This window comes from Microtus ochrogaster, linkage group LG5 (assembly GCF_000317375.1).
Source record: "Microtus ochrogaster isolate Prairie Vole_2 linkage group LG5, MicOch1.0, whole genome shotgun sequence".
In the NCBI taxonomy this organism is placed as follows: Eukaryota; Metazoa; Chordata; class Mammalia; order Rodentia; family Cricetidae; genus Microtus; species Microtus ochrogaster.
The window spans coordinates 66,228,249-66,253,279 of record NC_022031.1 but is presented as its reverse complement, the minus strand read 5'-3'; the positions used below and the strand labels follow the sequence as shown (position 1 = coordinate 66,253,279).

At 35.3% G+C, this 25,031-nt stretch overlaps 2 protein-coding genes across 7 annotated transcripts in view; one reads left to right on the top strand and one right to left on the bottom strand.

Annotated features, from left to right (window-relative positions):
- The window catches only part of Wwp1 (WW domain containing E3 ubiquitin protein ligase 1), an 80,367-nt gene extending 79,292 nt beyond the window's left edge, over positions 1–1,075 (top strand). For all 6 annotated transcript variants that reach the window (XM_013351874.2, XM_013351875.2, XM_005362346.3 and 3 more), the window contains one exon: positions 702–1,075. In XM_013351874.2, coding sequence (XP_013207328.1) covers positions 702–801 — 100 coding nt within the window. In that variant the 3' untranslated portion in view covers positions 802–1,075. The remainder of the gene's footprint in view (positions 1–701) is intronic.
- Positions 1,076–4,279: 3,204 nt separating this feature from the next.
- Rmdn1 (regulator of microtubule dynamics 1) overlaps positions 4,280–25,031 on the bottom strand; it is a 25,793-nt gene continuing 5,041 nt past the window's right edge. Inside the window, exons 2-10 of the mRNA XM_005362344.3 lie at positions 24,347–24,464; positions 19,649–19,736; positions 17,837–17,996; positions 15,728–15,817; positions 13,109–13,164; positions 11,598–11,685; positions 10,490–10,520; positions 7,528–7,661; positions 4,280–7,010 (exon numbers count right to left, since the gene is read on the bottom strand). Of these exons, the coding sequence (XP_005362401.1) occupies positions 6,972–7,010; positions 7,528–7,661; positions 10,490–10,520; positions 11,598–11,685; positions 13,109–13,164; positions 15,728–15,817; positions 17,837–17,996; positions 19,649–19,736; positions 24,347–24,464 (804 nt within the window). The 3' untranslated portion in view covers positions 4,280–6,971. The remainder of the gene's footprint in view (positions 7,011–7,527; positions 7,662–10,489; positions 10,521–11,597; positions 11,686–13,108; positions 13,165–15,727; positions 15,818–17,836; positions 17,997–19,648; positions 19,737–24,346; positions 24,465–25,031) is intronic.

Sequence of the window (25,031 nt, the reverse complement as noted above, 5' to 3'; positions counted from 1 at the left end):
AAGCTATCAAAACCATGGAAACTTGAGTCTAATGAAATTAGGCAGAACCATATTTTAGAAATTGAATATTATTCTTTTTTATTTTTAGTATTTTTCTTTCATCATTCAGTTTCAGAAAAAAATTGATCTTGGAAGGATTGGAAAATGGTCAGTTTGTAGATTACAATCTAATATGGTGAGATTACTTAAAAAGACAAATATATGTATCTGTTTATTGACTGTCTCTATTCAGAACATAGCTTCCAATGATAGAAGGGACTTAGAATTCAACACTATATTATGAGCTGCTGCAACATCTTGCACACAAAATTTCTCAGAAAATAAATAATTAATGAATGAATAATTGGATGAAATTAATTCTTAACCTAAGAAAAGTTATGGAGCCTTATGACCTATGACACAGAAATAGCAAAAGAAAACCCATTTTTTAATCCAGTCTTTACACATGTTGATATTATTTATAATTCCATTATTCTTTGGCAAATATATAGATATTTTATGTCTTAAAGTTGAATAGATTCTTCTATGAAATTTAGATGTGTTGACATGCAGATTATTATATTGAACTGTTAGGATACCTTTGGCAAAATTTTTATATACGTAATATTCAGGTTTCAATGTGTTGTTAAAGAATACTGCATTAGAAATCTCTTCAGTTTATTTTATTGAAAACGTCTGATTTTGTTTTTGTTTTTGTTCAGTTTTAATCGCTTGGATCTACCACCATATAAGAGTTATGAACAACTAAAGGAAAAACTTCTTTTTGCAATAGAAGAGACAGAGGGATTTGGACAAGAATGAATGTGGCTTCTTGTCTTGGAGGAGATCTTGCATTAAATACCCCAGCTGAGAAAAATTGCACAGATAGTGTATATAAGCTGTTCATTCTGTACAGTTAATTTTCTGAATCTTTCAAAGTATGTTTTCCATTCTTCCACAGAAATATGCAAAACATTTCATCATTTTCTACTTTATTTATTGTTCCCTTGAAATGACTGACCAGGAAAAAGATCATCCTTAAATTTTGAAGCAAGCAAGAGAATTTATTAAGAAGTATATATCTATATAAGCATATGACAGTGGCTCTAGTTTTATAGAGCGCCGGGTGTATTAAACATGGCAACCGTTCATTCATAAAGCTCTGAATTTGCTTTGCTATGTTTGTTATCCAGGGGAAAAGTGCAAATGTTCCATGTTCTTCTTCCAAGGTGATATCTGATTGTGTTTACTTGCATGACTGTTCAGGAAGGTATTTAGGACTAGGCCAACTCTTACTTTAAGTGTATTTTAAAATGTTGCTGGCTTTTTTGAAGACTATACTTCAATGTACTGAGTTCGAAATGAACAGATAAAAAAATCCATCATTATATCAGTAAACACAGAAGTCATGTAATAGATTCAGTAGTGTCTAAGAGCAGCTAGAATTGATTTGCCAAGCAGCAGAGGTCCATTTACATGTTACTTAAGGATGCTGGATATTTGTGGAGTTTCAGAGAATGAGGCATTTCTGTACTTAACTTGTAATGTGCTTCAAATTTAATTAATAATAAATTGATAGTTATTACTTAGGAATATATAAAAGGTACTGAACTTTGATGCTTTTGTGCTCAAGGTTTAGTTTAAAGAAATTAGAGATGTAATTGAATGGATCAAAAAGTTGCGTGAGTATTTAAACACTCATACTAAGAACTATTACTGTTTGAATATCCCCTTTCCTTTAAAATTCATAAAAATTGTTTCTAAATTTAGTAGGTACTTTAAAAAATCCTTTGTGTCCCCACCCCCAATTTTATATAGTTCAAGTTTTCTCCAAATAACACTGATTTTCATTATAAGGGCATTCATGGTGTATGAAAAAAAGTTAAAATCTAATGTGAATTATATTGCTACTTTTAGCAACTGGGCTTCCTGATTAATATAAAAATTTTCCATTTTTATCCTTTCACTATGCACTGCAAAGTTCATTAACTTAAAATTTTGTAACTATGAAATTCACTTAGAATTACAACTTCTACTCACTAGTTTAGTTTTGCCAAGATTTTATTTTTCTACATATTTAGATTATGTTCTTCAGTTTTATTCAAAATTCAAAAAGAAAAAAATAAAAGCAGTAATTCACTTAGTTGAATAAACTACAGAAAATCTGGTTATTTTCAAGCTTAAAGAATTTTTTAATTCTAATATATGGCAAGTTATATAGTAGAGGATGACCAGTTTTCAAAAGTACTGCATAAATTATTCTGTAAAATAATAAACTTGCTATGACTGAAAGTATTGGCTTTCTTTCAGTGGAGGTATTTGAGACTATTCATTTTGCAGAGGCGGTTCAAGATGGTGTTCAGGGAACTGGTCTCTTTGTTAAGTTACCCTCACACTGGTAATGACCCACAAGACCAAGCCAGTTTCCTAGTTTGCAGACCTCATCAGGCTCTTCTATCTTTCATACCCAGTTCTATTGTTAAGACATACAGATTTGTCTTTTCGTAGGGAACATGAAAGATTAGAGATGCGGTTCACCTCCTACCTTCCCTCCTTCCCATCCTGCTCTGAATTGGACCCCCTTCACAGTCATGAGAAACTGAGAGATGAAAGAAACTCAAAGACAGAGTATTAATAATACTTTATAATAGTGACAGTTCCTAACATCACCAGTACATTGATCTAGGGCATGGGTCATAGGCTTAAAGCAAGTTTACCTGTCAACCCAGCCATCTGTCTTGAGAGAAATTTTGTTTTGTCTTTATTTTTCTGTACTTCCTAGTTAATTGGAAATGAAAATGTAACTTTCATCCAGCTTACTTCAACTATCTACATACTACTTCTCCTAAAAACTAAATAAGGTGTTACATATCATCTACTCCATTGCCGGACAACGTTGCTTTTGTTTGGGGTTAAAAAAAAAAAGATCCTAACTAGCAAGCTGCTTCTGAACTGAGAAAGCTCCTGATGTATATACTAGGGAGAACTGAGTTTTCTTGAATCTGAAAACTCTTATAATTTTTGCGTGCACTGAGCTGTCACTTTAGGAGACTCTGGTTCTTGGAGAACCACATAGATGCTCTTGCTATATTATTACTACATGTTCATTTTTTGAAACAAGGCCTAACCGTGCCCTGCAGCTAGTCATGTTTCCTGCATTGCAGGATTCTGAGTAAACTGATGCCAAACAAATATAGTTTATTGTAGGCTTATGAATCTTAACATTTAATTAAACATTAACATGATCTAGTAAACACTGGAGAAGCCAAATAGATCATTTGTTGAAATGTGAAATAAAAGTTCTCCTGTAACATACCCTACTTCTTAATCTATTGAACATAGAAATCAAGTTTAAAGTCAACTGGGAATTTGAAATAAATCTAAAAGTGCTAATTCCTAAATTCAACCAAGGAAATGCAATTAAAATGATAGTATTTCCTTTAAAGTACTAATTCTATGTCTTTCTTGTGAACATCCTCTTGGTCCTTGTGATTAACTTGGTGTTTTGTTTTCATTATGCCTTTTTTTTTTTTTTTTTTTTTTTGGATTTTTTTTTGAGACAGGGTTTCTCCTTAGCTTTTTGGTTCCTGTCCTGGAACTAGCTCTTGTAGACCAAGCTGGCCTCAAACTCACAGAGATCCGCCTGCCTCTGCCTCTCAAGTGCTGGGATTAAAGGCGTGCGCCACCACCGCCCAGCCTTCATTATGCCTAAAATGAGACAAATTGAAAAACTATTTTGTAGCATCCATTGCCTGTTGATGGTCCACACTGGGAATATTTTGTCATCAAGAAGTGAAAACAGGTTTGCTGCCAAATATGAGAGAAAAGGGGACAACCAAATAACCAAACAGACCCGCCAGCTTTCCCTGGTGTGCTTAGAGGCCTAGGCTCCCCTACCCACTGTACTATCAATAAACAAATTCAAATTCAGGTTTCATACAATCCTCAAAGGGAGGAGACACTTTTAAGGAGAGGAAATCACCCATTGCCTGTGTCTGTAGTATATTTGGCATATAGAATACTATAAACTATATGTGCATAGGGATATTAACCTTTTTAAACAAAGTGAGGTCTAGAATGCACACAGAAATAGTCAGATGGAAGTTCTACAGGAAGGAGAAATAATGGCATTAAAGGGTGCATTCTCTGAGTAGTGGTCTCACCTTTGGTACACATCAAGAACCAAGGGGACCTTATGAATAGCTCCTGGGAAAACAGCAATTTCGAAAATACACAGAATCTCGTATCCACCTGGTCATTTATCCCATGATAATATGTATACATAAAACCATAGGTCATAACAGCTTTAAATTTTTTATTAGTGTATATTCACTTTACAAAACAACAGGCTTCATTGTGACATTTTCATATATGCTCTGATATGTCCAGCCAGCCATTACATCCTTCCTCTTTCCAAGTAATCTGCCTTCTACTTTGATGTTGTTTTTTGGTTTGTTTGTTTAATTTGGATCTACATGCAGTATCCACCTGAGTTTCTATTGGTTTAACAAGATCATCTTCAGTTCCATCGTTTTGGCTGCAAATGAGGTAATTTCACTTTTTATGGCTGAATAAAACTGGTTTGTTAATATATACATTTTCTTTGTCTACTTGATAGGTGTCTACACTGATTCCATAACTTGTTTGTAAACAATACCACAATAAACATGAATGTAAAACAATTTTAGTTTTCATAGCCACAAATTAGAAAACACTAAATACCTTCAACAGATGGAAAAAATATTAACACTAAAAGGAAAAACTACTGATTGAACTTAATTGTTCTAAGAGGATCTGACTAAGTGAAAAGACACAATCTCAAAAGGTCATATTCTAGAAGATTGCATTTGCTCAAGATTCTTGAAGTGGCAGATTCATAGCATATTAGTTGTAGGATGTGTCAGGAATGTTAGAAGAACTGATGGTGGATGTGTATGACTATATAGAGCACTAGATGTCTAAGTAAAACACATGTGTATCTAGCCTGTGGTGGTAGTTATAAAATTTGTATAATGAAGTTAATAAGAACTAAACATTAAGTGAGGACATATAAAAGTCATACAATCTGAATTAAGGTCTACAGATCACACCTGTATGTTTCTTAGTTTGGTATTAAACTATAGCTACTTGTCACCCATGGGCAAACAGGAAGAAGGGTATTCAGAACCTGCTTGTACTGTATTATATAATTTCTTATGAATCTTAATTATTTTAAAATAAAGATGGTCTGTAAAGCATCAGAAGATAGATTCTCTAATTCATAAAGCCTTTATTATTGGAAAGTATCTCCTTTCACAAAATTAACTTTCCAGAAATAATTTCTTGTGTGTGAGTGCTAGGGATTGATTCCATGACTTTGTGCTGGTAACAAAAAAAATCACTAGAAAAGCCATTCTAAGGAATAAACCCACAGAAGCAGCTGGGATACATATCTGATAAAGGCCTGGATGTAATATAAAAAAAATTAAGTTCTTTAGAATGATATACTAATGTGAATGAAAAGTAGCTAAAATTCATAACTAGACAATTAATGAAAGTATTGAGTGGCTACTGACAAAAGTCAGGAGAAAAATGAAGAAAAAGACAAAATAAAACCTGCAAATGAAGATAATGATCACATTTTAAGTAATACAAACCACCTAAAGGAAAACAAAGTGTATAAAAAATGGAAATGAACTTAGAAAACGAAACAGAGGTTAATTTCAAATATGAATATGAAAGCCAAAGACGACTAAGTATAATTAACTGGAGTCCAAAAGACAAGGTGGAACATGATTCTCAGAGGACAGTTGATAATAACAATTAAATTGGCTTCTCCAAAAAGTCTGTGTTGTAAGATGTGGGAAGAAATTTTCTGTATGAAAACCAACTGCTGCAAATCAAATTCTGTTCTCAAAATGCAGAAGATTTTCTTTTTGGACAGTTAAGAAAATTTGAGTATGTCTTGTTACAAATAATGTAATAGGTCTGGTATTTGTTTTGGAAGATGTACTTATTCTGAAGGGCAGCTGAGATACTAAAGAGTATGATAATATCTGTAATTTCAAAGGTTTAAAATCCATTATATGTGAATAGATATACAAAAATAGGATATAGCAAAGTATTGATACCTTAAATCTAAGTACAGGGTGTACTTCCAATGTTTATGTTTGAAAGTTTACATAGTAAAACAGGAACAGCAGACACCTACACATTTTGCTGTAATTTATTAAAACATTACAATTCTCATGTCTTTGGCGGGGGGAGGGGTGGTATACGTATACAGTCTCACATTCATTCTGTGTAAGTGAAGTGGCATCCAAGCTTCAATTGTTACAACATGTAAGTCTGCCATGGTGGCGCCTTAGACTCAAGTGATAGTACCCTGCCTGTTGAATATTCTATTTCCTCCTCACCCTGAGATCTGTGACCCAACATTCTATAAAGGATAACAGTTTGCCAAGTGACAAATTCAACCCATCTATGAAGTTATAACACATTTCAAAAGGCAAATTGTTCCATATTATTTTTCCTTTCCTTAGAAAGGTTGGCTTTCTAAGACACATCACTTAAGTTCTGTATGCCAGGAGCCCTCAACATCATAATTTTACCTTTTCTTCAAGACAGCAACTTTCAGTCAGTTACAAGATGCAAACCATTCCCTCATATGCCATCTGTTTAGAAAGCCTTCTTTTGGAAATCTCTCATCCTGGTGTGATGAATACTTACATATCCTGTACCATTTTTTCCTGTTGGTGTTCCAAATTGAAAATGTTTGTCTGAACCAGGGAAATGTACTGCTGCCACTCGTAGGTAATGTGACAGTTTCTTTTACACTTTTAATTGTGAAGAAACCCAGAATTTTGTCCATTTATTCTGAAAAATGGTTAAACATAAAAGAACTGAGGGGGGGAGCCATAGAATCATTATGGTTAATGTATCATCTTTATAAATCAATGAAATACAAAGTGTTAGGTAAATTGTTGCCTTCTCCAAAAAGTTCTCAGTTCTTGTCACAAACCTGTAAGCAACTGAGCAGCTTCTGTCTGTATCTAAAGTGAAAAAAACACATTACACATTAATAAGTGTGGTCTAACTCATAGAACTGAAGTTGATAAAATACACTGGTTTCTAAGAGTTTCAAGATAACAAAGATAGGACATGGTAAGAATAAAGTCTCTTGTGATTAGATGACACTCCAAAGAAACTCTAGTTCATATCCCTTAACCATCCAACACCCACCCCAGCCCCACTTCCCCACAGTGTCAGAAATTGAACTAGGTCTTTGTGCATATTAGGTAAGCACCTCTGACTGAGATGACTTTTATGTTTTAGAAATCACATCTTTTCTCATATATATATATATAATCATTAATACTGCAGCAAACAACTTAGAACATTTGGTGATAGTAACTAAAGAGTTCTCATGCTTAATTGTAAATAAAAAAGGCACTTGTACTTTCCACAATACTATGCACTTAAACAATGATGCTTTTATAGAAGTTCTCAGTTCATTTATTTACTAATGCCTCAATGAAAGCCTATCTGCCTTTATTACAGATATTTTACCTGTTTATCTTCCTCTGTGTGTGCTGGATAACCCTTGGCTTTTACCAGCCAGAAAGCAGCAAGCTTTTTGTTGTTTAGTTTTAAGTATGTCTTTCCTAACAGCAGCAAGTTTTTGCTGTAGAAGTTTGGATCCACTATAAATAAGGAGGAGAAACAAAGTCAGCTCCAGTGAAATAGTGTTTTTATTTTTATAGGTTTAAGTTTTTTTGGTCTAAATTCTAATAAAATTGTGTGGTTAAACAATGATTAGGCTAATACAATTCTTTTGTTCAAATGTTATCTTAAAAAAACGTAAAATGATGATGTATTGAATATACTTACAGACTCTACATTACTATACCAAGGTCTCACTTTAAGAATTTATTATTTGTTATCTGATAGAACATGAACTATATAAAAACCATTTTCTTTTTAAACCACCCATCCTTATTGTATTTTAGTTGCTTAGAACAGTGTAGGGAAAGTAACATACTTAGTGCATCTGTTCAGTAAAAGGAAGGAATACATGAATAAAATCATGGTTAAGATAAATCTGATCAGTTTGCTAAATATCTCCTATACTTAGGCACAGAGAGGGAAATATGAGCATAATTAAATGCTTTGCCAGATATAAGCTAATATGCTGCAAGAGGTCACATTAAAAAAGAACAACTAATTGAGAGATAGGCATCTTGGAAGATGAAGAGGATTTTAACAGATAAAGTAGAGAAAGAAAAGTGCAGATAGGTTCGAGGAATGTCAGAGTAGGAAAGTGGTTATCAGAAACTGGGAAGGGAAAGAGATGGAGAATGGGTAGGAGGTCACAAAAGTAGGGAAATGTGTTTTTTTTAATAACTTACTATATATTTTTAGAAGATTTACAAGCTTCAGTACTTCCCAGTACAAAGATGATATATGCTTGAAATGGAGCTAACTGCTTTGATTTGGTAATTACATCATGTATGAATATATTGAATTACCAATGCTCCAAAATGTACAATTATATGTTAAATAAAAAATAACTTTTTAAGAAGTCTAGTCTATGAATGAAATTATAAAGGAATCCTCTCACTTTTTTTTTTTTTGAAAATGAGAGAGAAGTTCTTCTGCATGTCCAGGTGAGCCTGGAATTTAATAATTCATTGTAACTCAATGGCACAATTCCTCAGCCTCCTATGTGCTGGTGACAACATGCATGCACCACCCCACTCAGTTCTAACTTACTTAATTTCCTCCTAATAACCTTGGCTTTCTGAGGCCAAGCATGGAGCTTGGTAATAGAACACATGTCTAGCACATATCAGGCTTTAGGGTTAAAAAAGAACAAAGCCTACTTTTTCTTGGGTGTATCTTATGATTAACTGCATATGCTTAAAACTCGGTCATTTAATTTCTTTGATTTAAACATTTTGTTTTTGTTTCTGTTTTTCAAGACGGGGTTTCTCATTGTAGCAGTCCTGGCTGTCCTGGAACTCTATTTGTATACCAGGCTGGCCTTACTCACAGAGATCCACCTGCCTCTGCTTCCCAAATGCTGGGATTAAAGGTGTGCACCACCACCACCCAGCCGATTAAAACATTTTAAGGTTAAGTACGCTGATTTATATTTATCTACTTCCCCATTCAGGAAGTCAGCCGAGTATCATATGTGAAGCAATGGAAATATAATCATGAACCAAAAAGAAAAAAAAAGCCATTTACCCACACACATAGCCTTAAACACATGAACGGCAAAATAAGGAGGCTGATATGGGAGGTATGAACGACATACAACATGGGAGGGACTTCTGGCCCAAAACTAGGCATCCTTTTACTTAGAGAAAGGGACTGCTCATATAAAATCTTATGTGCAACTGAAATCACCAAGGATTTAACTTCATGAACAGAGGAGTACATCTTCATTCAGGACTGCCAAACCTTGTCTTAAGGTCTAATTTTTGCTTTAGAATTACAGTTTCAAACCCCTTTGAGATAATTTCATTCTTAGATTCATATTCATGAATATGGTCAGTTCATAGTCATATGATTAGTAAGAATACCAATAAAATGAGCAGTGAGCAAAACTTTGAGTTAGAAATATTTAACATTCAAACAGTTATTTAAAGCTTTTAAAATTATCACTAAATTGCTTAAGTTTCTAGATATGGGACCTCAAATTAAAAAGTAAATCTTAGTTTTCTGTTATAAGGAATTGTTGGTGTCACATACCTATGAAATTCCAATGTTTGGAAGCTGAGGCAGGAGGATTAGTACTTTGAGGCCAGCTTGAGCTATAAATTTTTTGAGTGACTTTTATGATACACTTGGTAACAGACACTTGAGTCTCTTTCTTATTTCTTCTAGTTTTGGGGACTGAACTGAGGCATGTCAGCAAAGCACGTGCCATTGAGTTACAACCACAGTGCCAGTATTTTTTTAAGGGGGAAACATGTAGGACAGGTAAGCGACAGTGTTAAAGTAGTAGCCATTTTTTAAAAGTCAAAGTAAGAAGAACATTGAATTCTTTTACAATGGAATACAATATACTGTAACATCGAAAAAAAATAGTTTTCATTTAGGTGTCTCTATAAAATATCAAGTTAGATAATTTGTGTAAGTCTCATTAAAAAATTACCTTAACTGAAGAGAACATTCTAGAATTGGAGCTCTGAATTCAAGTGCAATTCTGATATAGGTGATCCTTACTTTAAAAAATAAGTTCAAAATTGAGGCTGGAGAGAGGACTCTTGGTGAGATCACTACTCTTCCAGTGGACCTGGGTTCAATCCCAGCACTAGATGGCAGCTCACACCTGTGTTAACTCCAGTCCCGAGGGGACCAGACACATATGTGTGCACAATATACATGCAAGGAAATTTTTTCATTTATTTTATTATCCAGTGTGAAAGACACAGCAAATATATTTATCTTGATTTAAAATTTTCTGTGACATAGTCAGCAATGAGACAATATTATATGAGTAATTCAAGTAAAAGGATTTTACCTTGTTCTGCCCTGTGAAAGTATTTCAAGGCCTGTTAAGAATATGAAGAGTAAAACAGTATGGAAAGAATTAGATTCAATAACTTAAAAAATAAAACCCAGATTTTCTCTAAGAGTTATTCTTACTGTTAAAAGTGTCAGAAAGTAAATGATTATTAAGATAAGTGATAAATTCAGTAGTAAGATTAATATAGGCTTAATATAACACCATTAAATCATCTAAAACTAGAATTTTAATAATGAAAATCACTTCTAGTAATTACCTGGTTGCTACTTAAGAGTTTGTAGCAAACCATTCTGTCACAAAGCTAAGGAACTGATCATGTGGAATTCAGCAGTTAACTTTGTCTTAAATCATGACAGTTAAGCTTCTGATACAAGCTATTATGATTAAATGGTGAAATCACTCACTGCTTATACTTCGTGAGGGTGTGTGTGTGTGTGTGTGTGTGTGTGTGTGTGTGTGTGTGTTTGGCTGGGAATGGAAACAAATGTGACTGAATATCATAGATTCCTAGGGGCAAACAACAACAATTGCTCCTCACTACAACAGACGAATACTAGGATAATTTTTTTTTAACTGGCAAGTTCCTTACATTTTGAAAATTAAGTGACTAAGTAAACTCAAAATTTTCACCTAATAGGCTAGGAAGGTAGATAGTGCGTAGGACCCTGGTTCAAACCCTAGCATCCAAAGGATGGGCTGGGGGCTTGAAAGTCTATGTACAAATTCTTTTCTAATTTTATTTATATAGGCCTTTAAAATATGAGGAACCTTTCAGAATCAAGAATTTTTAAAGTCAATTCTTACATGTTCTTCATTTCTCTAAATGACTTGCTATTACAAATAGAAAATGGAGGTCTGTTTTAGCCATGAGCTACTTTAACTGACAGCATAACAGAATCATCAGCCACTCACCTAAATAAGAAGAAAAAAAGCACTCACCAGTCCTGGACAATAAGTATTAAGTCTTTGAGATACTGTTGAATTGGATCATTAGAAACTTGCTCAAGTCCCTCACAGAATCAGATCTCCATATGTGTGGACACTGAAGAATGGTACTGCAGTTAAGAAATCAGTACTAACTTAACAAAGGACATCACACTACCTCCTCATAGGTGGAAGTAGGAGGATTTGCAAACAGCACTTTAGCAATTCTTCTTTGATACCAAGGCATTTCAGCAAATGTATAGCACCTACAGAAGAATATAGTATTAAGTACATTCAAACTATATCTTTTTTTACCCACAGAACAAACATCTTAATAAACTTTATAAAAGGAATATTACAATTTTAAATAATTTGAATGTTACATGATACATGGCTGGTTAATATTCATATTTAATTAATTTTCTAGAAACTGACCTGACTTAGTAGTTGAGTCATTTTGTGCCAGAATAACTAAGTGACACAGGATGATTATTATAATCTGATTTCTTTTCTTTTCTTTTCTTTTTTTTTGGTTTGTTTAGCCAGAGTTTCTGTGTGTAGCCTTGGTGCCTGTCCTGGAACTCCCTCTGTAGACCAGGTTGGCCTCGAACTCACAAAGATCCGCCTGCCTCTACCTCCTGGAATTAAAGATGTGTGCCACCACCTGGCCCTACAATTTGTTTTAAGTTTTCTTTTGAGACATGCTACCCCGGGGCTAGCCATGAGCTCCTAATCTTTCTGCCTCATCTTCACTCTTGAAGGGCTTATGCCTGGCTTACTATTAGTTTTGAAATAAGAAAATTCAGAATATTTTTAAATAACCAAACTCAGTGTGCTATACATGAATAACAATAATTGCCAGTAATTTATTTAAAAAGAGTAAAGTAAATAATTAGCTTCCAAAAATAATGACAGGTTTCTGAGGTAGGACAAAAACCAACCATTGGGGATCTTTGACTAGGGACTGAACTCCTTGAAGCATAGATTGTATCACGTTTGCTTACTGGCTAAGTAGCTGTCCTTTGATAATTATTAATCTTCAGTGAGTAGTTTAACCTGAAAAGTATTTCTTTTGTAAAAGACTTTGGTAGACTTTTATGCCAGCAAAAACATAAAACATTTGTATGCCTTCATACCAGCAAAATAATACCTCATATTGAACACAAGATCACAATGAAACTGGAAGAAAGAATACACAGTTCTCCAGAATAATCAAATCTCAATCTGATGATTTGAAGGTACAAAGACCTCCTATAAGAATGCAGTTTTACTTAGAATTGTAAATGAGGTCTTTCCCAAGAAAGGAAATTAAAGGCCTATAGAAAAAAATCTTAAAGTTTTTTTTAGTTTTCTTGGGGTTTTAACTTTCCTGGTGGTGAAAAGAGGGTTTTGAGACAGGGTCTCATATGAACCATGCTGCCCTGAACTCACTATGTAGGTGAAGATGAACTTGAACTCCTGATCTTCCTGCCATTATCAAAGTGGGATTACAGGCTTGTGCCACCATGCCTGCCTATGTCTACTATGTTTTAGTGATACATATACAAGTGCTATTCAGTGACTTAATTCTCAATTCTGTCAGTAGTATTTTTATGTAGTTTATTTTGCTTATAAGTTAAATAAAACATTGCTTATGCATAGTATAAGATCACACTAAATAGGACAGAAACATTATTGAAATTTTCTTACCAAATACCCATAAGGTGAATTGAAGTAGCATCTTTAGGGTTCAGCTCAATTGCTTTCTGTTGAGAAATAAAATCAAAGAAGCAGTGAATTAAAAAAAGAAAAGTATAAACCTGTATTTTAAAGATGTATTTGTGTGTGTTTCTGTATGAATAAATGCCACATATCTTCAGGTACCCATGGAAGCTAGAAGAGGGTGCTGGGCCATTTGGAGCTGGAACCACCTAATGTGGGTGCTGGAAATGAACTCAGGTCTTTGGGAGAGTGGTCTCAGCACTCCCAACCACAGAGCCATCTCTCTAGCCCCCAAACCTACACTAGAATCAAGAAGAGCACTTCCCTCAGGATACACTCTCCCTCTCTTCACTGCCCCCTCCCCTGTGTGTGTTTACATGGACATTAGAGCCAGATGTCTCTCCAATCATTCTCCACCTTGTCTTTAAAGACAGGTCTTTTATCAAACCTTGAGCTCCCTGACTGTAGACCACCAGCAAGCTCCCAGGAACTTCTTGCCCCACACCTAGCATTTTGCATGGATGCTGAGCTTAGGTACTTAGGGTTGTATGGCAAATATTTTGACAGCCAACTCCTCAACCCCATATTCTTCATTGGTTAAAATTGTTCTAGTACAATATTAAAGATATACTAAAGATATAGTTTCAGAAATCTGTTTAGGAGGTGGGAAAACCCATAAAATATACAAATTAACCTAATTCTGAAAAGTTTAATAAAGTACAGTTTTTACTGTTTCTTTAAAAGGAAGGATAAATAAGTCATTTTGTCAAATTTAATATTGAAGAAAAGTCTTCCTGTTATCAAACCCCCATCAATATGGGACAAAATTATTATATATACCATTTGAAAAGGAATAAAAATACTGCGTCCAAAGCTGGAGGGATGGTTCAGCAGTTAAAAGCATATGCTGCTCTTGCAAAGGACTTAGGTTTGGTTCTCAATACCCCTGTGTCAGCTCACAACCATCTGTAACTACAGTTCCAGGGGTTCTGACACCCTCTTTGACCTCTCGGGACTGCATGCATGTACAAGCAAAACACTTTTTTTATTTTTTTTTTCCTTTTTTTATCGTAAATAAATTTTTATTTAAGGGATTTGATTCCATTGCTCTCCATCCTGAGTCACATGGTTTCCAGATTTCTGAAGGGAGTTAAAAAAGAATTAAGTTAAGCTCTCACAGCTTCTGACTTTTTTATATAATTTATTTGTATTTTATATTCATTGGTACTTTGCTTACATAAATTTCTATGTGAGGGTATTGGGTCCCCTAGAACTGGAGTTACAGAAGTTGTAAGCTGCCATGTGAGTGTTGGGAATTGAACCCAGGTCCTCTGGGAGAACAACCAGTGCTCTTAACCACTGAACATGCATATTAAAGAAAAACAAACAATGCTGCTTCCAATCATATTATAAGGTAACACTAATTCTGTGGTACAATCTTAATTCAGATATTTTAAAATATAGGACATGTAAATAAATTGTAAAATGTAATGATGCTTGTGTAAGAAGCTAGGTGTCCTGATTGCTAGTCCAATGTTATTTTTCTCTAGTAATTATATAAGCTAGAAACTGGGACTTGTAGCTGTCAGCTTCGGAGGAGTTGCTGAGTAGCATGCCCAGCTTATTCCTACCTGTGCTGTTGTTCCAGTATAGTTTTGAGATGATCTACAATAATAAAAGATTTTTAAATGCTGGACACTTCTGTGTAGATTTGTTCTCTGTGTAAGAATAATGAAATAGTGTACACATAGAATATGAAATATATAGATTTATGTGTAATTTTTACCAATGAACAAAAATTACTAAAACAAGTAAATTAACTTTAGGGAGAAATTTGAACATAAAATACACACAGCATAATCTTGAACAAAATTATTACAACTAAGAAAGTGTAGCAGCTTGATTAGACTGTTATATTTTAACCACCGAGCTTTCAAAACCTTCCAGAGAAACCGACTTAGCCTCTGTTTGTTTGTTTGTTTGTGACACAGTGTCATTCAGAATGGTCTTGAACTCACAGACATTTGGCTATCTCTGCTTCTGCGTATGTGGATTAAAGGCATGTGCCACTACAGATACCAAATTTTTAAATTCAATACAATGTTATTAATTGTGCTACAAATGGTTTGAAAAACTTTGCACGCTGGAAACTTTTCTTTTGGAGCATTCACTCTTGAAGGCCATCTCTCATTGTAGAGAAGCTTGGGGTAGATCCCTAAACAACAGGACAAGTAAGAAGGAACTAAGATAGATGAGAGGCCATCTTGAATCACTCAGTCCTAACTAAATAAAGCATAAAAATAGCCATAGCTCTACCAAGCAAGGCAGAAGCCCTAATACATAAAATTTACCCAGAAAAGTGGGGAAAAAATAATGATTATTGCTCTATCCCACTGGGCTTTGGGTGTGCTTTCTAAAATGAAATAGGTCTTGTTCTGTTTCCTCGTGTAGGCCTCTAACTCCTAGGCTTAGTAATCTCTTGCCTCTGCCTTTCAAGAAGTTGGCCTACAAGTATGCAGTAACATGTTCTGTATACAATAATTGGGAACTAAATTATCCACTCAGAAAAATACTTGACTTTTAAAATTCATGAACTTAAATCAGTACCTGAAAATGTTCCTTGATAATGTAGGCATTTGCAATCTTAACCTTGATGCCTTCATAGTCTCCAACATCACTAATGCAGATTGCATACCACTAAAAGTAGGAAAAATAAAAAGTGAGAATACTGTTCTTAATATTCCATCTAATGCAAATAAAAAATTACATGAGTACTCTTCAGTTTTTATTCTCATTTAGCAAAATGTTACTGAGCATAATGATGACTTAAGAACAAAAGATACAAATAAAACAGACATGGTCACTAGGAACCAAAGGCTAGGACACACAGTACAAGGTAGGATACAAGGTAGTAAGTGGTGAAATCTAAGACAACTACCAATATAATAGAGAAACAACATCTGAATATACATTTAGTTAGGTTTGTAACTGGATGACTCATTGTCTTCTCATCTCCTTTTTCTACATCTGCATGGCTGTATTAGAGTCACAGCTGCTAGCTATGACATCACCTTCATAGCCACTGTTGAACAATGGACCCAAACTGAGACTATCTGAGTTTCTCTACCAAGAACTAAACTTAAAATATCTAAATTTCATAAACTCAGGTGTTATGGAGAGCCACAAGATTTAGAGTAGTGTAGGGGAAAAAAATGTCTGCAGTAAAAAATATTCGTGGAGACTCAGAGCAATTGAGTTAATTTTTCTTGGGGATCAGAAGGACCTGCCTTTGAATTCTGTGCATACAACGGTTTCCTACTGCATTCCTGTGAGCTATAGCTATAGGATCCCAATACACAAAATTAAAAAATATAAATCTATGTGTCCTGACATGTTTACTGGAAATAAAATGGCACATTTTGAAATACATATACACACCTCTCTATAGACTACTATCATTTAATCTCTCTTGTTATCCAGTTGTACAAATTCTGTTCATTAGAAGGGTTACAGAGGATTTTGACTTGCTGCTCAGATCTTCCACACATCAAAGCTATTGAATAAAGTAATCTCTTATGAGTGGCTAGGGGTATAGTTCAGTGGCAGGGTGTTGGGTTTTCATGTGCAACCCACTATACCACAAACACAAAACCTCTGTTTTAAAAAAGGGATTTGTTTAATGTGTATGGGTGTTTTGTCTGTATGTATGTCTGTGTACGGTATGTGCTGTGCCCTAAGGACAGATCAGGGCTTCAGATCCCAAGCCGGCATGTGGGTGCTGAGAACCAAACCAGCATGGGTTCTGTAACGGGTACTTGAGATGCCAATAGAATCTAAATGCCAGCATATTTTTTGGTATGCTAATAGGCAACACATTTAGCTATTTGTCCCAAGTTTCTTTTAGACCTGACACTACCTACTAGCTTTTTGGGAACCTATTCTCTTTGGATGGATACCTTGCTCAGTTTAGATATAATAGGGAAGGCCTTAGTTAGACCTTCCCCAAAGCTATGTGCCTTACCCTTTCTGAGGAGTGGGTAAGTGAAGGAAATGGGAGGAGGGGCTGAAGTAGGAACCTGGATTGGTATGTATAATGAAAAAAAGATAGTTTGTTATCTATTTAAAAAAATTTTTTTCTTCTTAAAAAAAAAATCCTAATCCAAGACTGTGCATTGACTTTACCACCCATGTCTCTGCATTACTGAAAACCAGTCAGGAGATGCAAAAGCTAGATAAGATACAGGAATCACATTAGTTCTCAGTTTTCCAATTGCTATACTCCGGCTGCTACATACACCAGAAACAATGAGGAAAAGAAACATTGTAAATTGGGGTGGGGGGGATGGGTTGGTTCAGACAAGGTCTTACAATGTGGCCTAAGCTATCCCAGAACTCTCCATTCTGCCTTGGCTTCCCCAGCTGCTGAGATTACAGGTTTATACCAATATGCTCAGCATTAAACATAGTATGTCAGATGCTTGCTATATGAACTACAGATAAAGACTGGTAACTTCCAGTATTTGTTTAAGAATAGGCACTCATAAGCATTCACAGAAGTATTTTATCAAGCATACGAATGTAGTTAGATGACCTGTTCAAACTCAAAACTGTAGCAATCCTCTCTAGTCCATTTTTTCTCCTCACATAAATTAGGGATAATGGGTAAGTAGAGACCAACACAGCCTTCCTCACAGGACATTTTATTAACTAACTCACCTTATGAGCAGCAAAACTTGACTCGTTTTTCTCTAGTGCTCTTTTTGCATACTCTAGAGCTTCATACACCAAAACTTTTTTTTCTTCTTCTGAAGTCCTACTAAGCTGTGCTATGTCACGTGATGCTCGTGCCAAACGCCACAGTAGCTCTGCATCCTCACTAATTTTGGACAAGATATGAAACCATCTTAATTCACACTGAGAAACTGTTAGCAGTCATATCACTAATGAAAGTTCTTTAGGTTTACTCAGGATATATCAAGTATCATAAAGGACATTATTAATACTATTATTTTCTTTCATAAAAGCCCTTGCTAAAATCTACTGAAATTTTCCAAATTATTTGCAAACATTAACTTATCTATACATAATATCTAAAACATCAGCTTATTGAAAAAAATATTTTTGTATTTAAGTTCTCTGAACACTTTTTGTCAAGCTCAACATATAACATAAGGCTTGATTCACTAACATTGTACTTCATACAACCCCTAACTGGTTTAGATACTACCATAAAATACATTAGCTTTATGGACAGAATCATACTCTATAAAAATGGAACTGCCAAATCCTTTTCCCTAAATATATCTGGCCAAAAAACATGTGTGATATTTACTTATTTGTCCATAAATGAATGATTGAACAAATGCAATCTCAAACTAAAGTTCAATGCTATCATGCTGTATGACATACATTAAATAAGGGCACTGAACTCCTTGAAGATCTGTTAGTTAAATACAGGCATATAAAACAAAAAAATAATAATTAAAAATCACAAGTGATAAAAAATGTTTTAACCTTAAGTTACTTTTTATTAAATGTATGTGTGTTCAAGCCTAATTTGTATTTTCTCTTTGTTAACGAAAAATAACATTCACTTAAATGTTAAAGCTATAAAGGTATCAAAAGTGTACAGCTTACTTTTCAAATAAGCAATGTAAAATGCTCAAACAGCCAATTCATGAAGACACGCTGAAGAAGTAAAGACTTAGTCTACAGATACCTAGCAACTAAAGTTGAGGGGAATAGAAAGGGTGAGATTATTAATAAAATTAGATGAAAGGCAACTCAATATTCCAGAAGTAAATGCCATTTAGCCATATTCAACTCATAGGGTTGACCACCGCTACCTTCTGAACGAGTGCACACTGACATTCTACACTAACCATGTAGTCTAGGACTAAAAGCAGAAAGTGGAAGTATTTGCTGTTTCTCTGAAAACTCTAAACACAGCTGTCATTCAGAAGTGCCACAGAACCATCCCAAACTCCAGTAAATTCATTTAAATCCTATACCAGTTAGAAATTACTTTTTTAAAAAACATGAAATATGGGTGATAATAAAATGCATATATTTAGTGTTACTTTTATGAACCAATGCAAAATAGAAAAAATACTTCAACATTCTAATAGAATAAGAACAATCTTTACAAATCAATTAGATTCAAATAGCACTTTTCAATCATTTACTTTAAATAATGATTTACTATAAAATGAACTCTAGGAAATATTACTTTGAATAAAAAATGTCATACAAAAATTTTAATACCAAGAATGCTTTTATTGTTAACAAAAGCTTTTTTTTTTTTTTTTTTTTTTTTTTTTTTTTTGGTTTTTTGAGACAGGGTTTCTCTGTGGCTTTGGAGCCTGTCCTGGCACTAGCTCTGTAGACCAGGCTGGTCTCGAACTCACAGAGATCCGCCTGCCTCTGCTTCCCAAGTGCTGGGATTAAAGGCGTGCGCCACCATCGCCCGGCTGTTAACAAAAGCTTTTTGAGTTAACCTCAGACACAGATAAATCATACATAGCTTACCTTTCCTTGTACTGTGTGAGCAACTGATAAAGCTTCTCTGTTTCTCCACTTTCATATAGGTAGTCTGCTTGCTCAAGTATTTCTTCAACTTCCAAAGCATAACATGAAAATAAAAATTACCACTAATATATATGCTAACAAAACCAGACACAGAAACTACCATTACATCAGAAATTCTAAACCATCAAGATAAAAGTACTGTAGTAGTAAGCATGAAGTGGTTATAGTAAGTGATCTACTGAAACCACAAAGAACACAACCCAGACAACACAGAATACTAAATTTGATTAATACATGTTTAAAAATGAAAAAAAGTAATTCCTTATGAGGAATTCATGGCACAGAAACTACAATCTTTTTGCTTCCCAGTAGACATGTCTGGTGGCTACAGAGTATCAGACACCCCCTTCTGTCCTCCTTGGGTAAATGTTCATATATAGCCCCCACCTACCTACCTACCTTCCTTCCTTCCTTCCTTCCTTCCTTCCTCCCTCCCTCCCTCCCTCCCTCCCTCCCTCCCTTTCTTCTTCCTTAAAAATGTGTAATCTCTTCTGATTCTAAAAAGGAATTCTGAAACCCACACTATATGTGATATATAAGAAAAAGTAGTTACAGTACTACAGACTCACAATAGGTACTCAAATAGGAGCATGTAGACCACTCCATGTACATATCTGAAAATTGGTTGTTCTCTTACTTAATATTCTGAACTATCCTGAGATATTTAAAAATAAGCTATGCTGCTGACATAGAAACCACATTGTATAAAACAATCTAAAATTTAGAGTAAATTACTTTCAAGTTGAAGTATGAGAGTATTGATATCCTGAGGTGAGGTAAGAAACACAACTATACAATGATATCTTAAACTTGACCTAAAATGAATACACCCAAGTTCATAACACTTGAGCAAAATTTTTCCAAGGAAGAAATATCAATGGTATGAAACCTGGCAGGTATATGTTCTAGAAGCTTTTGACTTTCTAGTTTTTGTTTGTTTCGTTGAATGAATTGCAGTCACATCAGAGTCATCAATACAAAAACAAAATACTCCTCAAGTTATATTCAAGTGGGCTGGAGAGATAGCTCAACAGATAAAGGCTAGGCTCAAATCCAAAAATAAAAGTTTGCTCAGGTAATCAAAATTTTCAAACTTCTGTGTTTTCTTTATATAGGACTTACTTAATTCATGAAAAATAGGCATACTGACAGTCAAGGATCAGGATAACATTATCATCCAGATCTAAGGCAAAGCTTTCCCACCAGTAATTCTGTGTGTTTCACAAGTACAAAAAACAATGCTATTAAAAATATTAGGAAATATAACTTAATAGTACTGAACATCTGTTGGTTTGTTCATCCTTGAGGAATGTTTTAAGAGTGTGAAAAGAAGGAAACGGAAGTGATACATGAAGAACCTTTAGGTTGCTCACTTGTGACAAACTTATCTCTTAAGTAGTTTACAAGTAAGTTTCCACCTGTAGGAGGGTACTGCGAATCTATTAATCAAAGGCTTTATTTTTTTATTAAATAATTTATTTTTTATATACCATAACCATTTCTCCCTCCTCCCTTGGTGTAGGAGGGTCTTCTGTCTATGTGTTGCTTTCATTGGTTAAATAAAGAGACTGCCTTGGCCTTTTGATAGGACAGCAGCTTAGATAGGAGGAGTAGACAGAACAGAATGCTGGGAGAAAGGAGGCAGAGGCGGAGAGCCGCCTGCTATACAGCTGCCAGGTCAGACATGCTGAATCTTTCTCCGGTAAGTCCTGAGCTCATGGTGACATACAGATTATTAGAAATGGGTTGAATCAAGATGTGAAAGTTAGCCAATAAGAGGCTAAATATAATGGACCAGACAGTGTTTAAATGAATACAATTTGTGTGTTGTTATTTCGGGACATAAGCTAGCCAGGGAGCCGGGTGGTGAGAAGCGGCCCGCCATTACTTTTTACAACACTTCCTCTCCCCTCACTTTCCCCCTACCCCACCCCCATCCTCAGAGTGTAAGGCCTCCCTTAATAAGCACTAAATCTGCCCCATCACCTCCTTGAGACAGGACCAAGACCACTCTCCCTCCCTAGAGCCTACGCTGTACAAAGTATCTCTCCAAAGAAAATGGGCTCCACAAAGTCAGTTCCTGCATTAGAGTTAGATCCTGGTCCCACTGCCGGTGGCCCCGTATACTGCCTAATCCACACCGCTGTCACCTGTATTCAGAGGGCCTAGTTTGGTCCTGTACAGGTTCCCTAGTTGTCAGTCTGGAGTCAGTTAGCTCCCACTAGTTCGGGTCAGCTGATTCTGCGGGTTTCCCCATTATGGTCTTGACCTCTTTGTTCATATTATTGCTCATCCCTTACTTCGATTGTACGCCAGGAGCTTGGACCAGTGGCTAATTGTCTCAGAGTTTAAATTTTAAAGAAATTTTTTTTGAAGTTCTACTATTTCTTCATTTCTTGTCAGAATGGGTATTTGCTACCACCTTGTGGTAAGCACAGATATTAACATTAAAAAAAATTAAAAATTCATTTAGAATCCACAGTGGTTGTGTGTGCCTAGCAAGCAAAAAGCCAAGTACCTTGATAAAATAGACAAAAAAGTATTGTTATGAGGCCCAGAAAACAGTCCCTAATAGGTATAAAGTGGCATACTCTCACTTGTGCTAATATGCCATGGGACTGAAACTAGTCACGAGGTCCAGCCAGTTCATGGAGGACTACACAAAGGCAGGCATCTCAGAAGTGGGCAGGGGTCTAAAGGGAAGTCAACTTGGAGACCAGCAGCACTGATGTCTTTGTTTCTTTCCTTTGTTATCCCCAGACCAAGCATGTACTAAAGAGATTTTCATTTTCTTTCCTTTCTTCTGGCTTGGAATATATTCTATATCTGTTTTTTCTTTAGTCATCTGTGGTGATCTGAATAAAAATGGCCGCCATAGGCCTGTATATTTGAATTCTCAGTCAGCAGGAGTGGTACTACTTAAAAGGATTAGGAGGTGTGGCCTTTTTAGAGGAAGTGTCATTGGGGGTGGGCTTTAAGGGTTCAAAAACCTAAGCCAGATCCTAGTGTCTCTCTCTTCCTGCTCCCTGTGGATCCAGATGTAGAACTCTCCAGCACCAAGTCTGCTTGAGTGATACTGACAATGGCCTAAACCTCTGAAACTGTAAGCAAGATCCAATTAAACGCTTTCTTTTATAAGACTTGCTGTGGTCATGTTGTTTGTTCATGATAACAGAACACTGGCTGAAAAAGTCACCCTCCATTTTCTCACCTGTATACTGTATTTAACAATGTTTGAATGTTAAGCTGGGTGAACCTTGCAGAGAAGAAGCAGTTGCGCCACTGTGAGTTTGAGGTCAGCCTGGTATACATACTGAGTTCCAGTCCAGCCAGAGCTACATAGTAAAACTCCTCTCAAAATATAAAAGAAGATAAAATGTCTTAAGTTAATCACTGTCTTATGGAATATATCTCTGAAATCTGGTTTCCTGCTGCTCATTTTTATTGCTTTCTATTTTTTAAGTCTTATTTTGCTGTTTTGTTTGTTTTAACAGTACTGGGGATCAACCCAAGGCTTTGTTGGTACTAGGTAAGCACAATACCACTGTGCTACACACCCAATTCTTTTGTTTGAATTTTCAAGCTAAGTCTCTCTGTGTAACCCAGGCTGGCCTCAAACACTAGATTCTCCCAGCTCAGGCTCTCAAGTATGGGGATTACTGTTTTGCCTTTAAGACAGCCTTTTTACTCTTAAACAGTCTGTGCTTGCTTGAATTTTCTATACACAAAAAATATTTTTGTTCTTGGTTCATAGTACCACTACTTCTGAGATTTACTACCTGAGTAGTTTATTTCATGTTTATTACCTGAGTGGTCCATATTTTATTATGTCATTAAAAAGGATCATTCCTATTTTTTAATATATATATATTAAATTTTATAAATATATACATATCACTGACTGACAGTGAAGAACATATAGTACTATTAGTTTCATTATACATTCAAAAATAAGCAAATGAGAAAAATCTCAAAATCTTTGGCTGAGAGAATAAAGAGTTTGCTCTACAAGCATGGAGATCTTAGTTTTAGATCCTCAGAACCCATATAAAAATATGATTTGGGCATCACACATCTGTAATCCCAGCACTTGGAAGCAGAGATCCAGGTTCAGTGACTTTGTCTCAAAAATTAAGTTGGGGGCTGGAGAGATGGCTCAGAGGTTTAGAGCATTGCCTGCTCTTCCAAAGGTCCTGAGTTCAATCCCCAGCAACCACATGGTGGCTCACAACCATCTGTAATAGGGTCTAGTGCCGTCTTCTGGCCTGCAGGTATGCACACAGACAGAATATTGTATACATATTAAATAAATAAATATTTTTTTTAAAAAAATTAAGTTGGAGGGACTAGAGAGATGGCTCAGCAGTGAAGAGTCCTGGCTGTTCTTCCAGAGGTTCTGGGTTCAATTCCCAGTTCCCCCATGGTGACACATGACTGTCTGTAACTGTACCTCTATGGAATCCTATGCCTTCTTTTTGTGTGTAGATATATGCAGACATAACACCCATATACATAAATAAAATAATTAAAAGTTGGAGAGCCAAAGAAGTCACAACATCAGCCTCTGGCATATGTGGACAGGGTCACACGTTCTGCCACCCACAGAATAAATCTTCAAGATCTTTAGTTTATGCTTACCTTTGGCTGTGGCATGAACCACGGCAGCCTGAGAAATGACTTGGTAGGTTTCAAAACCCAAAAAAGACAAGGCTGAGAACAAAAGGCCTCTCTTGAAAGGTCGAGTGTTTCTTATCACCTAGAGAAAATATATTAAAATTATGAAACTCAGAAATCATAAAGAATTTGCAACCCCAAGTAAAACATATTAATTTTTTCCACCTCCAAAGCAAGTAATTACCGAATGCTAGAAAAAAAAAAATGGTTTGCCAGTTCCTCAGTAAAACTACTTCAAACCTTGCATACAGTATATCTTTGTAGTAGAGCATCATGCACAAGGCACTTGTTTCAAGACCCAGAATATCAAAATGAATGAATGAATATGACAAAGTGACTATTACATTATTATGGAAATTTTTATAGAGACAGAGGTACTACAAATTGTATGGAATAGTATTAATAATAAACTTATCAATTATACCATTTATCTTATAAACCAACATATAACAAATACTAATTACAGGTAAGCTGAAATCTATAATTACTACACATAAAAAATATATACTGGGCTGGAGAGACGGCTCAGAGGTTAAGAGCACTGGCTGCTATTCTAGAGGTCCTGAGTTCAATTCCCAGCACCCACATGGTGGCTCACAATCATCTACAATGAAATCTGGTGCCCTCTTCAGGCCTACAGGCAGAACAC